This window comes from Entelurus aequoreus, linkage group LG12, assembly GCF_033978785.1.
Source record: "Entelurus aequoreus isolate RoL-2023_Sb linkage group LG12, RoL_Eaeq_v1.1, whole genome shotgun sequence".
In the NCBI taxonomy this organism is placed as follows: Eukaryota; Metazoa; Chordata; class Actinopteri; order Syngnathiformes; family Syngnathidae; genus Entelurus; species Entelurus aequoreus.
This window is the reverse complement of record NC_084742.1, coordinates 28,270,822-28,293,808: the sequence shown is the minus strand read 5'-3', so window position 1 is coordinate 28,293,808 and position 22,987 is coordinate 28,270,822. Positions and strand designations below refer to the sequence as shown.

The following is a 22,987-nucleotide window of genomic DNA, read 5'->3' as shown; positions in this document are numbered from 1 at the left end:
GTCAGCCAGAGGGGATCAGCATTTGTGATTGGCAATAAAATGCATTAATTGGCATACTTTGTTACAAAATTCAGCCAATACTGATTAAAGGCCGATCAATCAGCACATCCCTATTTATTATCAATGGTTTCTACTTCAAACCAATTAACAGCGATAAACGCAGGACGACTGACTATACTTCTGTTTTTCGAAAAGGACTTTCACTATCCAAACACTTTGAATGCACATACTGTACGTTGTTGTTTGTGTAAAACATTTTTACTGCTCAAAGTCGTACAACAGTAGGAGCAGGGCAGGAAGTCGCTATGTTTGCTTTTTGCAACCGCTGACATATTGGGCAGTGACAGTTACAGCGGGTTGTTGTGCGGTGTGAGAAATTTCAAGTCACTCCTAATTGCAGCGTCACCATGTGGTGAAATATAATAGCACAGGCAACAGCGTGTATGGGGTGCATGTTTTGACAAATGTTCACCCTTTCCTGTGCGGCGGTTCAGGAGTAGAAGAGTTCCACCATGTTTTTTTTTTTTTTTTTGTCATGGCTGAAATTAGGCTTGTTGGGCCTTGGTGGAGGTCCGCCCAGCAAAGTGTTGGATGCTACGAGATGTACCTAATGAAGTCGCCAGGTGCATGACGAGCTGTTTTTTTGGACTGACCTTTGAGGAGGGGCAGAGGTGTGAGCTCCACCTGGGAGCTCTGGTAGCGGAACTGGGACGAGCTGTGGGACCTCCTCTGGCGCACCCTGCGCATGGAGCGCCGCGGGAAGCCGTCCACCTTCTCTGCCGACGGCACCGAAAAGCTAGTGGTGGGCGAGGAGGGGCTGGACGGGGGCAGCTTGGTCGTCTCCATGGCGGGGGACTGCATGGGGGCCCTCTTGGTCGACTGGTGAGGATGGAGGAGGAGGGGGGCAAGGTGAGGTTCTGTCTTGATCGTTTTTAATCAGCCCTGGCGTGGCCCCCCCTGATGTCCTCCAGACGTTCTCAGGGCGGGAACAAGCCTCACCACGCCGTCATGATGCGTCCTGCCGCTCTCCTAAGAAAAACAAAAAACTCGCCGATGAGACAAATTACACCAAAAGAAAAACTCTTTGTCAGACAACGGCAGCCCCTCTTCCTGTGTTTGTTCCGCTCCCGTGTCGGTTATCCGTTATCTGCTCCTCCGACAACCGCTAAGCGAGCACCATCAAGCCGCACGTTGTGAGGGTGCGGGGACCAAACCGGAAGTTTAGCGTTTCATCCTTCAAGACAAAACACCAGGAAGTGGCAACGCTTGTGCGTGGATCACAAGTGAACCGGGGTGTGTTTGATTCCGGCAGATTTGAGTCACCCAGCAGCACCTTCACATACACCGAGTTCAAATAATTACGTATCCAAAAGTGTATCGCGCTGTGCTGTGTTTTACTTTGAAATGAAAACACCGGATGTTGTATGAGCTGCACCTGTGCCTTCAAGGTGGCGCAAAGCAGGAGGCTCCAGCAACACTGCGGATGACGCTATGGGATGTATTTATTTATTTATTTGCTTTTTATTTGAGGCTGTATTCACTCGGTGCGTTTACACTTTGACAGAATGGGTTTTTAAATGATGTCATTGCGAACATGCGCTAGTTGTTGCTAAGGCGCTTTCTTATTTGACTTTAATCCCAACCATTGTCCCTCCACTAGCTAGCATGTTTTGTAGCTGGTTGTCTTCGAAGCAAAACAGCTTAACATTGATCAAAATAGCATTTCAATCAAACAGTGCTCAACCTAGTGGGCAACATATTAAAGTTGAGAATTTAAAAAAAATTAACAACAATTTTCAACTTTTTTTTTTGTTGTTGTTGATTTGGTAATTACATACAAATTAGGAAATCAAGCCAGAGATAAACTTGAGTAAACTAAACCCAATATGTCAATATTCAATTTGATTTCAGTTGATTTGGTGTCAATTCAACATCATATTTAGCTCGGTATTTTGATCTAAATGTTGATTTTAATGTAATTATTATTTTTAGTAATAATAATTTTCAAATTACATGTTTGCATTCGTTCACTGTTAAAATGTATCAGGATTTTAAAACATTTAACACAACAGTAGTAATTAGTTGGTTCTGTGACAGAACTCTTAACTCAAAACACTTGTATTTAAAACCAACGGCTCCCATTGAAATGATTTATATTGATTCATTCGATGCTTAGGACTCCCCAAAACAGCACAATTTTAACATGTAACATGCATTTTAAAAGGAATAAACAACATTTAGATACGAAATATGGTATAAAAACAATACAATACAAAGCACAACTACAGTATATTAATGAAGTAATGTAATATTAAATGTACAGCATTTAATTTTGGGAAAATTGGAATAGAATCTCCTTCGAACGGATTCGATGTCAAACACACCATCTACGGTGAATGTGGAAATACTGTCAAAGCGCTTTGAGTACCTTGAAGGTAGAAAAGCGCTATACAAGTATAACCCATTTATCATTATCAACAGGTTTTCCCTATTTTCATGGCTAAATTTCTGCCGTTTAGATGTGACGTTCTTACGTTAAATTCATTCTGCTTCAGTATAGTGCAGACTAGCGGTGATGCGCTCAGTCATGTTTTTTTCTTTCCTTAATTCAATTAATATCATCCTCTTCTTCTTTTCAGCACTATCATTCCCACTCACTTCCTTATTCTATCTCGATCTCTATAGCTATAAGCTAATGTTCGTGTAGTGGTCTGCGCTGTGTTCTTCCCATACTGCCACCACTTAGCGCGAACCCACGACCGTCCGATAGAGAGGAGTGTGTGCTAGCCACTAGGCTAAAGGCCCGAGCTACTAACCCATCAGCTAGCACACTATTTGAAGCTGTCAGGGAGTGAGGTCTACCAACCTACATCTGGCGCAGCCACTCCAGCTGGCCCCCATTACACTAGTAAAACCAGATGTTTTGGTCCGATCTTACAGGATTCAACGTGGCATTCGCTGCGCTAACTAATGGCGGGGATGCCTGCAACTCAAATTTCTGCTTGCAACATAAAGCATAACAATTAGCCAGCCAACAAACTGCTTATATCGCAAAACTCTCTGAAGGTGAGATACTACTGTTATTTCTCAGTACAATAATGTAATCAACATCCATTGAAATATCACTATAAATTATTGTAAAAAAAAGGAAAACCTCTATTCTGCACTTTAAATCTGACTATTATTTTACATGAAATAATGTAATCAGTTGTTTGGAACGCTTAAATACATTCTCTGACTCTGTGCATGCATAAGAGACAACAGCGCAAAATTTGAAATTGTTATTCTTACCTCCTTACAGTACTGAAATGTATACTAACTTTCAGCTGCAGCCTCCGTGCTTTGTTTAACACGTTGAAAAAAAACATTACCTTAAATACATGTTATTTATAAATCATTTATTGGTCTATTCTTCACCAGTTTTGCACTTCATTAGTGAGTGTACAAATATGCATGCAGTATATTATTGCACAGGAATAAACAATGTGTTAGTCAATACAATGGGTGACAAAAATAAATATAATGCAGGAGTTGTCCCAGTGTTTGTTGCTTGAGGCAGAAAATGTTTTATATATAGCACACTTAATTTCATATTTTGATTAACAGTTCAAGTGGGGACGGCGTGGCGAAGTTGGTAGAGTGGCCGTGTCAGCAATCGGAGGGTTGCTGGTTACTGGGGTTCAATCCCCACCTTCTACCATCCTAGTCACGTCCGTTGTGTCCTTGGGCAAGACACTTCACCCTTGCTCCTGATGACTGCTGGTTAGCGCCTTGCATGGCAGCTCCTGCCATCAGTGTGTGAATGTGTGTGAGAATGGGTGAATGTGGAAATACTGTCAAAGCGCTTTGAGTAACTTGAAGGTAGAAAAGCGCTATACAAGTATAACCCATTTATCATTATTTATTTATAAGTCACAGGTTTACACACACCTGATTTTAAATGTAATAGCTCTGCTTCTTTTGACTCTTTTTCAGACATGTTGAATTGTTTCACCTAGAAATATTTAAAATGTTCAAATGATTCATTTAAACTGTTCTTTTTCTAGGATGAAATTAATATAGAGTTGAGGACAAAACTATCAGCCCTACCATGATTTTTTTTTTTTTTTAGTATTTCCCAAGTGCTGTAAAAGATAGCAATGCATTTTTAACACCGCTTTTCCAAGCATCCTTCTTTCATTTTGGATGCTTTCAATATTTGTATTTATTTACACACAGGGACAAAGTTATTTCACAAAAACGAAGACCAGAGTCAAAATGATGAACCCCTTGCTGCTAACAGGCAATTGTGTGTTCTTTTTACTGGATAACAGCCTGCAATCCATGGTTACAGTTTTCCACAAGTCTCTCACACATCTCTTGAGCAATCCCGGCTCATTCTTATTTGGCAAACCTCTCAAGCTCTGCAAAATTTGACGGTTTTCTGCCATGGACTTTGGTCTTCAATTTTCCCCAAAGATTGTCGATGGGATTGAAGTCGGAGCTTTGTGCAAGCCATTCAATAACATTCACTTTGGCATGCTGGCGCTCTTTTTTTCACCAGGAGTGACGTATGTTTTGGGTCGTTATAATTTTGGAAAACAAAGCATGGACCCATTCCCAGTTTTGCTGCTGAGTGCTTGAGGTTTTCCTCCAAAATCTTCAAATATCTTTCTTCAGGATTCCTTCAACCTTGACACGACTCCCACTAATGACTTCAAATAGGTTTGAGTAATCAGAGCACATGGCTTCCAACACTTGTTGTCTCTCAAACTAGGATGGTGTTTTAAGCTGCACCTACTCATTTTGACTCTGGTCATTTTTGTTATTGGTAAAGTAACTTTGTTCCTGTGTGTAAATATAAATATTGGAAGCATCCAAAATGAAAGTAGGATGCTTGGAAAAGCTGTGATAAAAATGCATTGCTCTCTTTAACACAGTGCTTCTCAATTATTCTTTGTTACGCCCCCCCCCCCCCCCCCCCCCCGAAAAAGAATATATGACGCTGTTAATTGGTTTGACATGTTACATGCGCTTCTTCACGTAAAACTATAAAACCTATGGATGGTGCGAGATCTGCCGAGAGGAAGAGGCGGTAATGCAGCTGGTAATTTTACTTTGGCAGCATGACTCATTTCATCCACCAACACTCAGGGCAATGGAAAGTCCTCCACCTCAGAGAAGATCTGAGAATTGAAGTCTTTTTTGATGTACACAGTGAAGATTTACATTGTGTAATAATTTATTTGCAACAAAAAGGACAGTTCAAATAAATCATAAAGGGTTTAAAGGCCTACTGAAACCCACTACTACCGACCACGCAGACTGATAGTTTATATATCAATGATGAAATCGTAACTTTGCAACACATGCCAATACGGCCGGGTTAACTTATAAAGTGCAATTTTAAATTTCCCGCGAAACTTCCGGTTGAAAACGTCTATGTATGATGATGTATGCGCGTGACGTGAATCGTTGAAACGGAAGTATTCGGACACCATTGTATCCAATACAAAAAGCTGTTTTCATCGCAGAATTCCACAGTATTCTGGACATCTGTATTGGTGAATCTTTTGCAATTTGTTTAATGAACAATGAAGACTGCAAAGAAGAAAGCTGTAGGTGGGATCGGTGTATTAGCGGCTGGCTGCTGCAACACAACCAGGAGGACTTTGACTTGGATAGCAGACGCGCTATCCGACGCTAGCCGCCGACCGCATTGATGATCGGGTGAAGTCCTTCATCGCTCCGTCGATCGCTGGAACGCAGGTGAGCACGGGTGTTGATGAGCAGATGAGGGCTGGGTGGCGTAGGTGGATAGCTAATGTTTTTAGCATAGCTCTGTGAGGTCCCATAGCTAAGTTAGCTTCAATGGCGTCGTTAGCAACAGCATTGTTAAGCTTCGCCAGGCTGGAAAGCATTAACCGTGTAGTTACAGGTCCATGGTTTAATAGTATTGTTGATTTTCTGTCTATCCTTCCAGTCAGGGGTTTATTTCTTTTGTTTCTATCTGCAGTTAAGCCCGATGCTATCACGTTAGCTCCGTAGCTAAAGTGCTTCACCGATGTATTGTCATGGAGATAAAAGTCACTGTGAATGTCCATTTCGTGTTCTCGACTCTCATTTTCAAGAGGATATAGTATCCGAGGTGGTTTAAAATACAAATCCGTGATCCACAATAGAAAAAGGAGAAAGTGTGGAATCCAATGTGCCCTTTTACCTAAGTTACGGTCAGAGCGAAAAAAGATACGTCCTGCACTGCACTCTAGTCCTTCACTCTCACGTTCCTCATCCACGAATCTTTCATCCTCGCTCAAATTAATGGGGTAATCGTCGCTTTCTCGGTCCGAATCGCTCTCGCTGCTGGTGTAAACAATGGGGAAATGTGAGGAGCCTTTCAACCTGCGACGTCACTACTTCCGGTACAGGCAAGGCTTTTTTTTATCAGCGACCAAAAGTTGCGAACTTTATCGTCGATGTTCTCTACTAAATCCTTTCAGCAAAAATATGGCAATATCGCGAAATGATCAAGTATGACACATAGAATGGATCTGCTATCCCCGTTTAAATTTAAAAAAATCATTTCAGTAGGCCTTTAACATGAATGTGACATTATTTACCATGAGTGGAAATAAACTTCTGACTGGAACAATGTGGGGACCAACATGTTTTCCAGTAATCCACACATGAGACTACTAGTCACTTGTCCCTGCATTTAGAATCCACTCATTGTCCTCCAGGAGATCCGAAAATGACAGATTCCCTGGACATTCCTCCATCACAGCTAGCGAGGATGCATTTGATCTGAACGGTACATCCAGGTTGCTGCTTGACGTCGGAAGGTTACCGGAAGGACTGGGATTGGAAAGCAAGGAGAGCAGAAGCTTAGATGCCGACATGAGCTCCTCGCTTGGCTTCAAAGCAAGATCTTCACTGGCCTGTGCAAAAGATGTGGAGCACTGATAGTCCGAGTTGTCAGGATTTCCAGTAAATTCATGCGGATCAAGCAAGGGCGCTTCCAAACTTTCTGCAGATAAAGGTGGTTCAGAGGGAAGCGTGGTAGAAGTGGCCATACCTTGGAATTCCAGGTGGAAAAGATTGTCAATCTCAGTGCTAGCTGGCGTGGGGAAGCCGCTGAAGAAGACAGAATGGGGAGCGGGTGGAAAAATACTGTGGGAAGATAGGGCGGATGAGAGCGACAGACGTGGGCTCTTATTGATGTCTACAGGTTCAGGAGCCTGGCTGGATGTCGTAGTGAGGGCGGACGCCCCGAGGCGACAATAGGGCTTATGGCGCTCAAGGGCTGTCGTGTAGCGATGGACGTCTTTTTTTAGTGCTTTGATCTCCTTTTGGAAGTCCGAGTTAGACCGCTCCAGCTGCTGCAGCTCCTGTGGGGGGGGGGACGACATAAAATGGTGGAATCTTTAAACACTTACAAATGAAGTCACACTTTCGACACTAATATGGTCACCCGCTCATAAAAATGATTTTTTTTTTAACAACAAAATGTCACTAAAGTCATCCCTTGCCACATCATGCCTAAAATATTTCAGCTTTGTCACATCGTGAATTCTTTTGGGATATTTAAAAAAACAAACCTAGTCTACAAACCCTAGCAAAATGATAGAACCACAAGACTTGGAAGATGTTCATTCAGTTGTTTAATTTTGTAGAAAAAAAGCAGATAACAGACAAGACACAAAACTATTGTCATTTGTTATGGCAACTTTATGGCTTTAAGAAGTCAGTAACCGTTTTATTGTCAAATCAAGCTGAGTGAAAAGATGAAATCACTCAATTCTGAGGAAAATATTATGGAATCATTAAAAACAGACAAACAAAAACACAACAGAGCACTTGTACTTTGTAGCACCGCCTCTGGTTTTTATCCCAGCTTGCAGTCTCTAAGGCATGGACTTAATGAGTGACAAACAGTACTCTTCATCAGTACTCTTCATCAATCTTGTTCCAACTTTCTCTGATTGCTGTTGTCAGATCAGCTTTGTGGGTTTGAGTCTTGTCATGGACCATTTTCTTCAATTTCCACCACAGACTTTCAATTGGATTGAGATCAGGATTCTGGACTATGTGCAGGCCATGACATTGACCTTATGTGTCTTTCTTCAAGAAACATTTTACAGTTTTGCTCAATAGAAAGATGCATTATCATCTTGAAAAATGATGTCATCATCCCCAAACATCCTTTCAATTGATGTAATCAGAAAAGTGTCCAAAATGTCAATGTCACTTGTGCATTTATTAAAGATGTAATGACAGCTATCTCCCCAGTGCCATTACCTGACATGCAGCTCCATATCATCAATGACTGTGGAAATGTGCATGTTTTTTTCAGACAGTCGTCTTCATGAATCTCATCAGAACGGCACCAAACAAAAGTTTCAGCATCACCACTTTGATTAATGCAGATTAGTGATTCATCACTGAATATGACTTTCATCCAGTCTTTAATAGTCCATTATTGCTTTTTCTTAGCCCACTGGAACCTTGTTTTAATGACGGCTTTCGTTTAGCTTTTCTGTATTTAAATCCCATTTTCTTTCGGTAGTTTCTTACAGTTTACTCACAGAACGTGACTCCAGTTTCCGCCCATCTGTTGGTCATTTGTTTTGCTGTGCATTTTCTATTTTCAAGACGTATTGCTTTAAGTTCTCTATCTTGACATGTTGATGTTTTCCTTGGTCTACCAGTATGCTTGTCTTTTACAACCTTCCCATGTTGTTTGTACTTGGTCCAGATTTTAGACACATGCCCGTGAACAATCAACACATTTTGATGATTTCCCTTCTTGAAGAAGTTTGATAATCCTCTCTTTTGTTTCATTGACATCTCTCGTGTTGGAGCCATGATTCATGTCAATCCACCAGGTGCAACAGTTCTCCAAGGTGTGAACACTTCTTTTTAACTGCTGATAAACATATTTAATCTGATGCAGGTGTTCATTTTGGAAATTAAAATTTACAAGAGCATTCCATAATTTTTTTACTCAGAATTGAGTGACTCTGCTTGATCTAAATTTGAACTGTTACTAACTACCGATTTATTTTCTTGATATATTTTAGTGCTTCTTAAAGTCAGAAAGTTACCATTTGAAATGACTATAGTTTTGGGCCATATCTGTCTGAATGAACATGTTTTACAATTATTTGGTCCTAAATTAAGCATTTTCAAGTATACAAATTGTCAAATAAACTAAAAATATCAATACTACAGTAATACTGGCCACTAGGAGACCAAACCAATCAGAGCATGATGTTCAGTATCATGGTCACTGATTGGCTCGGCCTCAGTCAGCATTACAATGTTGGATTAAAAGACTGTAAATATGTTTATGTTATGTCCAGTGATGTTAGAATAATTGTTTCTAAATTATCACAAAAGCTTTGTATTACATTGAGTTCCTGGCAGGGGGACGGGAACTGTCTTTGGGGCCTACCAGGAGGAAGGCTCGTAAAACTCCACTGGGACTTCAAAGCGGAGAGATGACAGGATCTGCCCATTTTCCAGACGAACTCTTTTTGAACTATTTTATGGAACTCTCTTTGAACTATTTTATGGAACTCTTTTTGAACTATTTTACGACCTCTTCTTTTGAACTGTTCGGTAACCAAAGGCAACGCTGTTTGCGACCCACTTCCCTCTGGAAGCAGCTGTGGTCAGGTGGGGGGAGAAAGTCAAATAAAGGAGGAGTGCAATCTTTTGGCAGAGCGTGCTGGAGATACTCTACAAGAGTACAGTGTGTCCAGACGTGTCTCCTCATTTGAGTCCAAATTTAATTCTGTCTATGTTTAATTCTTTGCCTCTTGTCTTGTTTAATAGATGTCATCAGTGTTTGAACCTGACAAGAGGGCGCTCACAATGTTGAAAACATATTTAGAACTTAGTAAACAGATGTTTTTATATTCTAGCTATGAAACTATTTGATTTACAATTAATGATTAATATGTCACGGAAATTCACAGTCCGAAACCAAATAAAAGCGAAAATCGAAGAAACGACTGTTTGGGAGGGGTACCGAATTTGGTACATTTATAGGCGCCAAACGAATTCCATCGGTACTACCAGGTATTGATTCACGTAAAATCAAACGATGCCATATTTCGATACCTTTGTTGCACGTGACGTCACACCTGGTTACATCCTCGTCACGCCCGGTTGCAGACTTAACACCGGCTCAAGTAAGCAATTACTCAAACAGCACGCGGGGTGGACTCAGCCAAACTCCATTTAAGTAGTGTTGCAAATTTCAACATCATCAAAGCAAATACGCTAGGTAAAATAAAGCTTGAACGTAAAGTAAGACTCCCCTTTTACAAAATGCGCTAGCCTGATTGTAATTTACATTGGATTTGCCATAAACAGGTTATAGCATTCGCGATTTTACATGGAGATTTCAACACCTCTAAATTTGGTAATGAAATCTACAACTAAGGTTGTTACAATGAAATACTCACAGTATAAACACTTTGTAGGATGCAACATGACACATTCCGCTTCATGGAAAAAGCTACTTACTACAACATACCATAGATCAGCGTTTCTCAAACTTTTTTCACCAAGCACCACCATAGTGACCAACATTAAAATACAGTAGCATAGTAGGCCTAAATATTCATTAAAAACAAGGAAGAGGTTTTATTTCACAATTATATCTAATATTTTTGGCCACGGTAATATTACACACCGTTTGAACAGTAACACTGTTTGAATATTTAATTAGGTGATTATTTGGTGGAGCCTGCGTACCACTACACAGAGGAATCGAGAATCGCTGCCATAGATAGCCCACACGGCTCTGACATAGCCCATACAGTACTGCCATCTAATGTCTTGGAAGTGCAACTGCATTGCAAATGAGACTCAAATGTTACAACAACACACAATGTAACAACTGGACAGCGCAGTTATCATTATTAGCTAATTTTTAAATGTAACAAAAAATAAAATTTTACCAGTTTCAATCCCCAGGTACCGGGAATTGGTACTGTATCGGTTCAAATGTGAACGGTACCCATCCTGTACATAAAAATGTTTTCAAAAACTTCAAATATAACAACAAATAAAAACTTTTCTGATCCTTCTTTTGTGTAAACCCTTTTTTCCCAAAAGGGGAAAAATCATGCAAAACATTTTCACATAAAACCTTTTTTTCCCTTCAGTTTGAAAGGAGAAGTTCTAATTTTTTAGATATTTACTCAGACTGTCAAACAGTTTGAATTAGGGATGTCCGATAATATTGGACTGCCGATATTATCGGCCGATAAATGCTTTAAAATGTAATGTCGGAAATTATCGGTATCGGTTTCAAAAAGTAAAATGTAAGACTTTTTAAAACGCCGCTGTGTACACGGACGTAGGGAGAAGTACAGAGCGCTAATAAACTTTAAAGGCACTGCCTTTGCGTGCCGGCCCAGTCACATAATATCTACGGCTTTTCACACACACAAGTGAATGCAAGGCATACTTGGTCAACAGCCATACAGGTCACACTGAGGGTGGCCGTATAAACAACTTTAACACTGTTACAAATATGCGCCACACTGAACCCACACCAAACAAGAATGACAAACACATTTCGGGAGAACATCCGCACCGTAACACAACAGAACAAATACCCAGAACCCCTTGCAGTACTAACTCTTCCGGGACGCTACAATATACACCCCCCCCCCACCACCACCACCACCACCCCCCAACCTACTCATGAGAGCATGTCCCAAATTTTTGAGGCATGTTAAAAAAAAAAATACACTTTGTGACTTCAATAATAAATATGGCAGTGCCATGTTGGCATTTTTTTCCATAACTTGAGTTGATTTATTTTGGAAAACCTTGTTACATTGTTTAATGCATCCAGCGGGGCATCACAACAAAATTAGGCATAATAATGTGTTAATTCCATGACTGTATATACAGGTATTGGTATCGGTTGATATCGGAATCGGTAATTAAGAGTTGGACAATATCGGAATATCGGATATCGGCAAAAAAGCCATAATCGGACATCTCTAGTTGAAATATTTATTGGCAATTAATCGCATTGTCTATAGTTAACTTGTAATCAATCACAATAATCACAGGTAGATAGATGTTTATATATATATATATATATTTTAGATAGTTGAATTTTTAAAAAATGGACTGGACAATTTGTTTCATGCAAATGTTTGTAAATTAAACATTACAGTGCATTTGGAAAGTATTCACAGCACTTCACTTTTTCCACATGTTCTTATGTTACAGCCTTATTCTAAAATGTAATAAATTATAATTTGTCCTAAAAAATTCTACACACAATACCCCATAATGACAACGTGAAGTGTTTTTTTTATTTGCAAATGTATTAAAAATTAAAAAACATATTTAATACACATGTGTATAAGTATTTACAGCCTTGGCTCAATACATTGTTGATGCATTTTTGACAGCAATTACAGCCTCAAGTCTTTTTAAATATGAGGCCACAAGCTTGGCACACCTATCTTTGGGCAGTTTCGCCCATTCCTCTTTGCAGCACCTCTCAAGCTCTATCAGGTTGGGTGGAAAGCGTTGGTTTTCATCCAGCATGTCTCTGTACATTGCTGCATTCGTCTTAGTTTAGTCAGGGAGGTTACCAAGACCCGGATGGTCACTCGGTCAGAGCTACTACATTCCTCTGTGGAGAGAGGAAAACCTTCAAGAAGGACAAACATCTCTGCAGCAATCCACCAATCAGGCCTGTATGGTAGGGTGACCAGACAGAAGCCATTTCTTAATAAAAAGTTTGCAATAATTCACCTGAAAGACTCTCAGACCATGAGAAACAACATTTTCTGGTCTGATGAGACAAAGATTGAACTCTTTGGCATGAATGCCAGGCATCATGTTTGGAGGAAACCAGGCACCGCTCATCACCAGGCCAATATAACACCATCCCTACAGTGAAGCATGGTGGTGGCAGTATCATGCTGTGGGGATGTTTTTCAGCAACAGGAACTGGGAGACTACCGTAGTCAGGATAGAGGGAAAGATGAGTGCAGCAATGTACAGAGACATCATGGATAAAAACCAACGTTTTCCGTCCAATTTTTTTCTGTTTTTTTATTTGTAATACATTTGCAAAATGTTTAAAAAATAAAGCATAATTTTGAGGACAAAAATGAATGTATTCCGTTTTGGAATAAGGCTGTATTTAACATAACAGAATGTGGAAAAAGTGAAGCGCTGTGAAATGTGAACTTTCCGGATGCACTGTATGCTTAATGCTCAACACAAAACAGACATAAACACTTTCTTACAGGCACACACAATCCTCACACATACAGACTCACTTTAAAAACAAATATATATTATAGATCCAATATTATGAGGCGGTGAGGGCGCGTTTGAGACATATTTCCCATTTACTACCTCTCACAAACACTCATGAAAGGGAAAACCTCTCACACAAACTAGTGAAATGCTCACACACACACACACATGCGCACGCACGCACGCACGGACGCACGCACACACACACACGTTCTTGTATTTGTTACCTTCTTGAGCATACTTGCTAACCCTCCCGAATTTTCCGGGAGACTCACGAATTTCAGCGCCTCTGCGGAAAACCTCCCGAGACAAATATTCTACCGAAAACCTCCCGAGACAAATATTCTCCCGAAAATCTCCCGATTTCCAGCTGGAGCTGGAGGCCACGCCCCCTCCAGCTCCATGCGGACCTGAGTGAAGAGTCGACAGCCTGTTTTCACGTCCGCTTTCCCACGATATAAACAGCGTGCCTGCCCAATCACGTTATAACATTATACAGCTTTTAGAGAGTGCACAACTGCGCACACAACAAGGAGACGAAGCAGAAGAACGAGGAAGATACAGCCATGGCGACGTCGACGACGAGTAAGATGAAGAAATACGCTTGTAAGTTCCAAAACGAATGGAAACAAGAATTTCAGTTTATCCAGGACAGTTCGAAGGGGAAGGGGTATGCTGCCTGTAAATTTTGTAGAACAGACTTCTCCATTGAACACGGTGGCCGCAGAGCAGCACCGGTCACAGCCCAGTATTATGGGCCACCTTGCTAAATGGAGACCCGATGGTGTAACTTATGCCGAGACAAAGATGGCTATGCTGATAGCTGGAAGCAACATCCTGTTCTCATTTGCGGATGTCTTCAACAAATCCGTGAAGGATATGTTCCCGGATTCAGAGATCGCTCGCCAGTACGCAAATGGCAGAACAAAGGCTACTCAAATAGTGAAAGGTAAGTGTTGTTTTTTTTAGTAAGCAGCAAGCTGTGCTTCTGGCTGCAAAGCATTGCACTTTCAAGTACAACAATGAGTAGATGAGTGTTATGTGTGTGTATATGTGTAAAAAAATGAACACTGAAATTCAAGTATTTATTTTATTTATATGTATATATAATAAAATACATATATACACTACCGTTCAAAAGTTTGGGGTCACATTGAAATGTCCTTATTTTTGAAGGAAAAGCACTGTACTTTTTAATGAAGATAACTTTAAACTAGTCTTAACTTTAAAGAAATACACTCTATACATTGCTAATGTGGTAAATGACTATTCTAGCTGCAAATGTCTGGTTTTTGGTGCAATATCTACATAGGTGTATAGAGGCCCATTTCCAGCAACTATCACTCCAGTGTTCTAATGGTACAATGTGTTTGCTCATTGGCTCAGAAGGCTAATTGATGATTAGAAAACCCTTGTGCAATCATGTTCACACATCTGAAAACAGTTTAGCTCGTTACAGAAGCTACAAAACTGACCTTCCTTTGAGCAGATTGAGTTTCTGGAGCATCACATTTGTGGAGTCAATTAAACGCTCAAAATGGCCAGAAAAAGAGAACTTTCATCTGAAACTCGACAGTCTATTCTTGTTCTTAGAAATGAAGGCTATTCCACAAAATTGTTTGGGTGACCCCAAACTTTTGAACGGCAGTGTATATATAGCTAGAATTCACTGAAAGTCAAGTATTATATATATATATATATGTATATATATATATATATATATATACCGTATATTACCAAATAAACGCCCTTGGGCAAATAACCGCCCATGTCCTAATAGCCGTTAACCGCCTCTTCCTAATAACCGCCTATGTCCAAATAGCCGCCCATGGGCTATTAAATAAATATTTGGGCTGTGAATCTTTGGGTGTCCCACGATTCGATTCAATATCAATTCTTGGGGTCACAATTCGATTCAAAATCGATTTTATTTCAATTCAACACGATTTTCGATTCAAAAATGATTTTTTTCCGATTCAAAAGGATTCTCTATTCATTTTATTACATAGGATTTCAGCAGGATCTACCCCAGTCTGTTGACATGCAAGCAGAGTAGTAGATTTTTGTAAAAAGCTTTTATAATTGTAAAGGACAAGGTTTTATCAACTGATTGCAATAATGTAAATTTGTTTTAACTATTAAATGACACAAAAATCTAACTTATTTTATCTTTGTGAAAATATAGGACACAGTGTGTTGTCAAGCTTATGAGATGCGATGCAAGTGTAAGCCACTGTGACACTATTGTTCTTTTTTTTATTTTTATAAATGTCTAATGATAATGTCAATGAGGGATTTTTAATCACTGCTATGTTGAAATTGTAACTAATATTGATACTGTTGTTGATAATATACATTTTTGTTTCACTACTTTTGGTTTGTTTCTGTGTCATGTCTGTGTCTGTGTTAATTGCAGAGTGTTGCTGGGTCGGGTTTGGTTTTGGAATTGGATTGCATTGTTATGGTATTGCTGTGTATTGTTTTGTTGGATTGATTAATTAAAAAACAAATAAATAACAAATTTAAAAAAATAAAATCGATTTAAAAAAAATGACAATCGATTCTGAATCGCACATTGTGAGAATCTCGATTCGAATTCAAATCGATTTTTTCCCACACCCCTAATAAATATGTATATAGAGACACACTGCAATAACTTGAAGTAGATAATGAAGATTAAAACCAATAACAAACAAAATAAAACTAAATTAACTAAAAGCTTACCTTTTTATATTTGCATAGTTTGTTTATTTTATTAATGTTGTAAATACAAATCTTTATATATCTAGAAAAGGGTGGTCCTAAAGAGGGAGGCATTTTTCGGAGGTCTCAAGAACATACTATACTTGCCAACCTTGAGACCTCCGAATTCGGGAGATGGGGTGGGGGGGTGGGGGGGCGTGGTTAAGAGGGGAAGAGTATATTTACAGCTAGAATTCACCAAGTCAAGTATTTCATATATATACTGTATATATATATATACCGTATATTACCAAATAGTAGCCCGGGCGTTTATTTCACAAAATCGATTTTGGAGACAGGCGTTTAAAAGAAGCAGGCGGTTATTTGCACAAGGCTTTTATTTATTTTTGCACCAGCCTGCACCAGGCCATTATTTGGTTACAATGGTTACTGTCTAGTAATTTTTTTTAATGTCAAAGCTATTGTAAACATACAAACAAAAAAACAAGAGATCAACATGAGGTAGGCTATCAAAAGACAAGAGATCAACAAATATATATATATATATATATATATATATATATATATATATATATATATATATATATATATATATATATATATATATATATATATATATATATATATATATATATATATATATATATATATATATATATATATATATATATATATATATATATATATATACCGTATATTACCAAATAAACGCCCTTGGGCAAATAACCGCCCATGTCCTAATAGCCGCCCGGGGTCTGAACCCATTTTGTGAATTAACCGCCTCTTCCTAATAACCGCCTATGTCCAAATAGCCGCCCATGGGCTGTTATTTGCATAATTTAGATTAAAATGCTACTGGGGTTGTGTTTGCAGCAGTATTATTGTTTTGATGGTTTTATAGAATACTTGGTACCATAATTTAATTTTTCCTGTATGCTGCTTTATTTAAAACTTGGAGTACTGTAGCCTTTATTTTATTTAAGTGACAGTATTATTGTTCTGTTTTGATGGTGGGTTTTATACTTGTGTCCTTGGTACCATCATTTTATTTTTCCCGGTAGGCTGCTTTATTTAAAAAGTTTTTTTATTTTTAGTATTGGTATTCTATTTGACAATTGTTGCACTACTGCCATGTTGAGGCCTTGTTGATCTCTTGTCTTTTGATAGCCTACCTCATGTTGATCTCTTGTTTTTTTGTTTGTATGTTTACAATAGCTTTTACATTAAAAAAAATTACTAGACAGCAACCATTGTAACCAAATAATGGCCTGGTGCAGGCTGGTGCAAAAATAAATAAAAGCCTTGTGCAAATAACCGCCTGCTTCTTTTAAACGCCTGTCTCCAAAATCGATTTTGTGAAATAAACGCCCGGGCTACTATTTGGTAATATACGGTATATATATATATACAGTATATATATGAAATACTTGACTTGGTGAATTCTAGCTGTAAATATACTCTTCCCCTCTTAACCACGCCCCCGACCACGCCCCCCCCCCCCCCCACCCCATCTCCCGAATTCGGAGGTCTCAAGGTTGGCAAGTATAGTATGTTCTTGAGACCTCCGAAAAATGCCTCCCTCTTTAGAACCACCCTTTTCTAGATATATAAAGATTTGTATTTACAACATTAATAAAATAAACAAACTATGCAAATATAAAAAGGTAAGCTTTTAGTTAATTTAGTTTTATTTTGTTTGTTATTGGTTTTAATCTTCATTATCTACTTCAAGTTATTGCAGTGTGTCTCTATATACATATTTATTAGGGGTGTGGGAAAAAATCGATTTGAATTCGAATCGAGATTCTCACAATGTGCGATTCAGAATCGATTCTCTTTTTTTTTTAAATCGATTTTATTTATTTTTATTTGTTATTTATTTGTTTTTTAATTAATCAATCCAACAAAACAATACACAGCAATACCATAACAATGCAATCCAATTCCAAAACCAAAACCCGACCCAGCAAACACTCTGCAATAAACACAGACACAGACATGACACAGAACAAACCAAAAGTAGTGAAACAAAAATGTATATTATCAACAACCAGTATCAATATTAGTTACAATTTCAACATAGCAGTGATTAAAAATCCTTCATTGACATTATCATTAGACATTTATAAAAATAAAAAAAAGAACAATAGTGTCACAGTGGCTTACACTTGCATCGCATCTCATAAGCTTGACAACACACTGTGTCCTATATTTTCACAAAGATAAAATAAGTTAGATTTTTGTGTCATTTAATAGTTAAAACAATTTACATTATTGCAATCAGTTGATAAAACATTGTCATTTACAATTATAAAAGCTTTTTACAAAAATCTACTACTCTGCTTGCATGTCAACAGACTGGGGTAGATCCTGCTGAAATCCTATGTATTGAATGAATAGAGAATCCTTTTGAATCGGAAAAAAAATCATTTTTGAAACGAAAATCGTGTTGAATTGAAATAAAATCTATTTTGAATCGAATTGTGACCCCAAGAATTGATATTGAATCGAATCGTGGGACACCCAAGATTCACAGCCCAAATATTTAATTTAATTTTTTTTAATTAATTTTGGCCAAAGGGGCGCATTTCAATTTGTACACACACTTGTTATTATATTTGTTGACCAGAGGGGGAGCACTTTTAAAACCGACACAAAGTATTTTGAAAAATCTCTCCTTTTTGGGACCACCTTAATTTTGATAGATTTCACCACCAGGGGTGCAAATGAGACATTCTCAATTAGATGCAATGGTTTTCTGTATTGGGACCATGACTTTGGCCCTAACTTGTTCACTGGTCCTCATATGGAAGGTACTTTTCCTTGTTGATGTCTCAAGGGTAGAAATACACACACACACACACACACACACACACACACACACACACACATACACACACACACACATACACTGGTGAAATGCCCTCACAAGCATCTCCAAGGGGTTAAGTCTCGCCCTGTCTTTAAAACAGACACCTGTTTCTAACTTTAATTGAGGGTCCTTGAATGCACCACATTTATGTGTAATGAGATGCAAAACTGAAACTTTCTCTTATGCCTGCCACAGGTAAATATATCCTAACTTTACCCTTTTTTTTGATCACTTCATCCTTGAAACCAAAATGCTGGTGGTGAGATTGAACTCTTAAAGGACATCTTTGATGTCATCTGTGTTGAATCAAGTGTTCCATGCTGGGCTAGCCACTGTCCAGGTGGAACGAACAATTTAGCATTTTTGATAGGGGGTGTAGTTAGTTTTAGACATTACTGATTTGATTTAAGCAACCTTTTTATGGAACTTTCATGGTTGTATGTATCTTATATAAACATTTATGACTTATTTAAATGACAGGGAAAAAAGGTATTTAAACTACAAAAGCCCAACATCACCACGTATACCCACCTCTGACAATATCCGCAAATATGTTCTGTGCGCCTCCAAATCTTGAAGTGAACAGTGATTCTCAAACTGTGGTTTGGTACGTGGGCTCTATCTAGTGGTACGCTAAAGAATCACTTAATCAAATAGTTTAACACACTGTTACTGTTCAAACTGATGTTACAGTGGCCAAAAATATTAAATATACTAGTTAGATAAAACCTCAGCCTTGTTTTTAATAACTATTTAGGCCTACTACGCTACTGTATTTAATGTTGGTCATTATGGTGCCAAGTGTTTTCAGAGGTGGTTGGTACTTGGTGAAAAAAGTTTGAGAACCACTGCTGTCGAGGGCAATTGCAAGAATTGTAGACTGTACACTTTGGTCTCCCGCCTCTGACTGTCAAGCTCCGCCTACCACTGTGGTTGCTCTGCTAACAAAAAGTCATTTACTTCGTGCACGACTTTTGATGGTAGAAAAAACACAACAACTCACACAAGCATTAAGGTTGTTTGGGTTAGGAAGGTTCAAACTGTTTAGTTAACATTCAGGAACATCAAATGCATCTTTATACGAAAAATAAATCATTCACATTTTTGGCCTGAGGTGGGCTTTCTTATTAAAAAGTCAACCCCGGTGATAATGCGGTGATAAGGTGACACTGTCCTTCAATAAGTTCACAAAGAGGGCAGAAGTGAAAGAGGGGAAGAGAGAGAAAGTGAAAGTTTGGCTACACACACAAACACACACACACACACACTTACACAAACACACACGCACACACGCACACACATACTGGTGACATGTACTTGTTCACTAATGGCTTTTCCCTATTCAATTAATAGACATGACTCATAAGTAATATATTGCTACTGCTACTGTGCATAAACACACCATACAGATGCATTCGTGCATTCATCACAACCAAGCAGTATACATGCAATAATATTCACATAATACAGCCTTATATAATATGTGTGTGCGTGTGTGGGGGGGTGTCTGTGTGTGTGTGTGTGTGTGTGTGTGTGTGTGTGTGTGTGTGTGTGTGTGTGTGTGTGTGTGTGTGTGTGTGTGGTGGGGGTGGGAGGCAAGAGGAAGTGCTAAAGACAGCCCTTCCTTCTACTAAAGCAGACGGCGTACAAGAAATGGCCCCACACTGCCAGGTCTCACTGTCTCTCATACACACACACACACACACACACACACACAACTAAAATATAAGGACACAAAAATACAAAAAAGGAATGAGTTTGCATACCTGGTGGAGTTCATCGGCTCTCTCCATTTGTTTTTTGCGGCTCTTACGAGCGGCGTCTCTGTTCTTTCTTTGTCTCTTTGTCTGTCCATACTTCGCCGTGTGTCCCTCCGTCTCTGTCTCCTGCGAAGACTGTAGGAAGGCCACAAATAGTTCAAGAACATACACAGTATCCTGCAAACTTGTGTGTGTTCAGGGTTTGTGAAAGGTTGTAGGATAAAGTATTATTTTAAAAATGAGAAAGAATTATACTATATATATATATTAGTGCTGTCAAAAATAAAAAAATAATTCAATTAAATGAATCACAGTCTTCAATTTGGATTAATCATGATTCACCACAGGTTATTACTGGCTTGCGTAATTTAAATGAACTTAAATAAGATCCCCATACTTAGACACCAATGCAATTTCATTATGGGGGTCAATAAGGTAAAGGACCATCCATCCATCTATTTTCTACCGCTTGTCATGTAAAGTCTAAATAAATTGCATGATATATATGATTAATGCAATCATTTTTGTGATCAATCGCATAAGTTAACTAATGTAATATTCTGACTACCCTAATCTGCATATATATATATATATATATATATATATATATATATATATATATATATATATATATATATATATATATATATATAAAGGGACTCACCTTTTCTCCTCCAAACATATTGGTGGGTATTGTGGCCAAACAGCTCAATTTTGGTTTCATCCGACATCACATGGACAAAGATAAGACCTTCTGGAGGAAAGTTATGTGGTCAGATGAAACAAAAATGTAGCTGTTTGGCCACAATACCCAGCCATATGTTTGGAAGAGAAAAGGTGAGGCCTTTAATCCCAGGAACACCACCCCTACCGTCAAGCATGGTGGTGGTAGTAGTATGTTCTGGGCCTGTTTTGCTGTCAATGGAACTGGTGCTTTACAGAGAGTAAATGGGACAATGAAAAAGGAGGATTACCTCCAAATTCTTCCGGACAAACTAAAATCATCAGCCCGGAAGTTGGGTCTTGGGCGCAGTTGGGTGTTCCAACAGGACAATGACCCAAACACACGTCAAAAGTGGTAAAGGAATGGCTAAATCAGGCTAAAATTAAGGTTTTAGAATGGCCTTCCCAAAGTCCTGACTTAAACGTGTGGACAATGCTGAAGAAACAAGTCCATGTCAGAAAACCAACACATTTAGCTGTGAACTGCACCAATTTTGTCAAGAGGAGTGGTCAAAAATTCAACCAGAAGCTTGCCAGAAGCTTGTGGATGGCTACCAAAAGCGCCTTATTGCAGTGAAACTTGCCAAGGGACATGTAACCAAATATTAACATTGCTGTATGTATACTTTTGACCCAGCAGATTTGGTCACATTTTCAGTAGACCCATAATAAATTCATAAAAGAACCAAACTTCATGAATCTTTTTTGTGACCAACAATTATGTGCTCCAATCACTCTATCACAAAAAAACATGAGTTGTAGAAATTATTGGAAACTCAAGACAGCCAGGACATTATGTTCTTTACAAGTGTATGTAAACTTTTCATTGCGACTGTATGTACGTATATACATATATACATACATACATATATACACATATATATATATATACATTTATACATACATACGCACACATACAGTATATAGACGCATACGGTACGCAGAAGACTACAAAAGGCCAACAAAACCATATATTTGGTAACATTGCTTTGAAATGTACATGAAATAGTCTTACAGCAAGCTGAGTACAAACCACACCTTCGGCACTTGAAAAAGTGGAATATTTTTAAGGTGGTATTATCATATTTCGTCCACAACAATAACAAACATTGTTGGATAATTGCTTATGTCCACTTCTTACACCACTGTAGCCAAATCATGTGAGGACATGATCTGAAAAGGGAGTGAAGGAGGACTTACCGAGTGTCCTTCAGCAGATCCAGGACTGGTGGTCTGGTAGCAGGTCTCCATGAAGAGAGGGGACATCTCAGTCCCAGCACAGTGCAAACATCTATTTGCAACAAGTTTGCACCTTCAACTTCTCTGACCCACTGAGTTGCACACTGCTGAGGAACTGCACTGCAGAGAGGGGATCTGACTGCAGCCTCTGTGAAAGCCGGTGTTTTGGACGAAGTTCAAGCAAGAGCGTCAGCCTGTGACGTATCCGGCGTCCGCTTTCACTTTCCTTTTATTTTAAAACAAGTCGAGCAAGACGGGAATTTGGTGACCTCGATATAGAGCCGTCCTCCGTCATCTGGCGCATGCGCACACTCGTGAGACAACGTGTGAGATGGGCGCGGTTTAGGGACGCTGGGTTATGTCTGTTTTTTTATTTTGTATTATTTATCAGTAGTCAAAGTAA

At 38.8% G+C, this 22,987-nt stretch overlaps 2 protein-coding genes across 4 annotated transcripts in view; both read right to left on the bottom strand.

Annotated features, from left to right (window-relative positions):
- Positions 1-1,201, bottom strand: part of ppp2r5b (protein phosphatase 2, regulatory subunit B', beta) — an 85,293-nt gene extending 84,092 nt beyond the window's left edge. For 2 of the 3 annotated variants that reach the window (XM_062065404.1, XM_062065403.1), the window contains exon 1: positions 654-1,200. In XM_062065404.1, coding sequence (XP_061921388.1) covers positions 654-861 — 208 coding nt within the window. In that variant the 5' untranslated portion in view covers positions 862-1,200. Of the gene's footprint in view, positions 1-653 lie in introns of all 3 variants that reach the window. The other variant, XM_062065405.1, reaches the window with a different exon arrangement.
- Positions 1,202-4,960: 3,759 nt separating this feature from the next.
- Positions 4,961-22,899, bottom strand: batf2 (basic leucine zipper ATF-like transcription factor 2). The gene is made up of 3 exons (XM_062065402.1): positions 22,546-22,899; positions 20,629-20,757; positions 4,961-7,367 (listed from the first exon to the last, which is right to left on the bottom strand). The coding sequence occupies exons 1-3, from the start codon at positions 22,609-22,611 to the stop codon at positions 6,675-6,677; spliced, it is 888 nt and encodes a 295-aa protein (XP_061921386.1). The 5' UTR covers positions 22,612-22,899; the 3' UTR covers positions 4,961-6,674.
- Between the last annotated feature and the right edge of the window lie 88 nt (positions 22,900-22,987).

What these genes read in the sequence shown, in the direction of transcription:
- batf2 (XM_062065402.1), bottom strand. Translation starts at nt 22,611, where the DNA reads ATGTCCCCTCTCTTCATGGAGACCTGCTACCAGACCACCAGTCCTGGA. An exon ending in GATCTGCTGAAGGACACTCG is followed by an intron (nt 20,758 to 22,545) that starts GTAAGTCCTCCT and finishes GCCTTCCTACAG; the next exon opens with TCTTCGCAGGAGACAGAGAC. An exon ending in GAGCCGATGAACTCCACCAG is followed by an intron (nt 7,368 to 20,628) that starts GTATGCAAACTC and finishes CCCCCCCCACAG; the next exon opens with GAGCTGCAGCAGCTGGAGCG.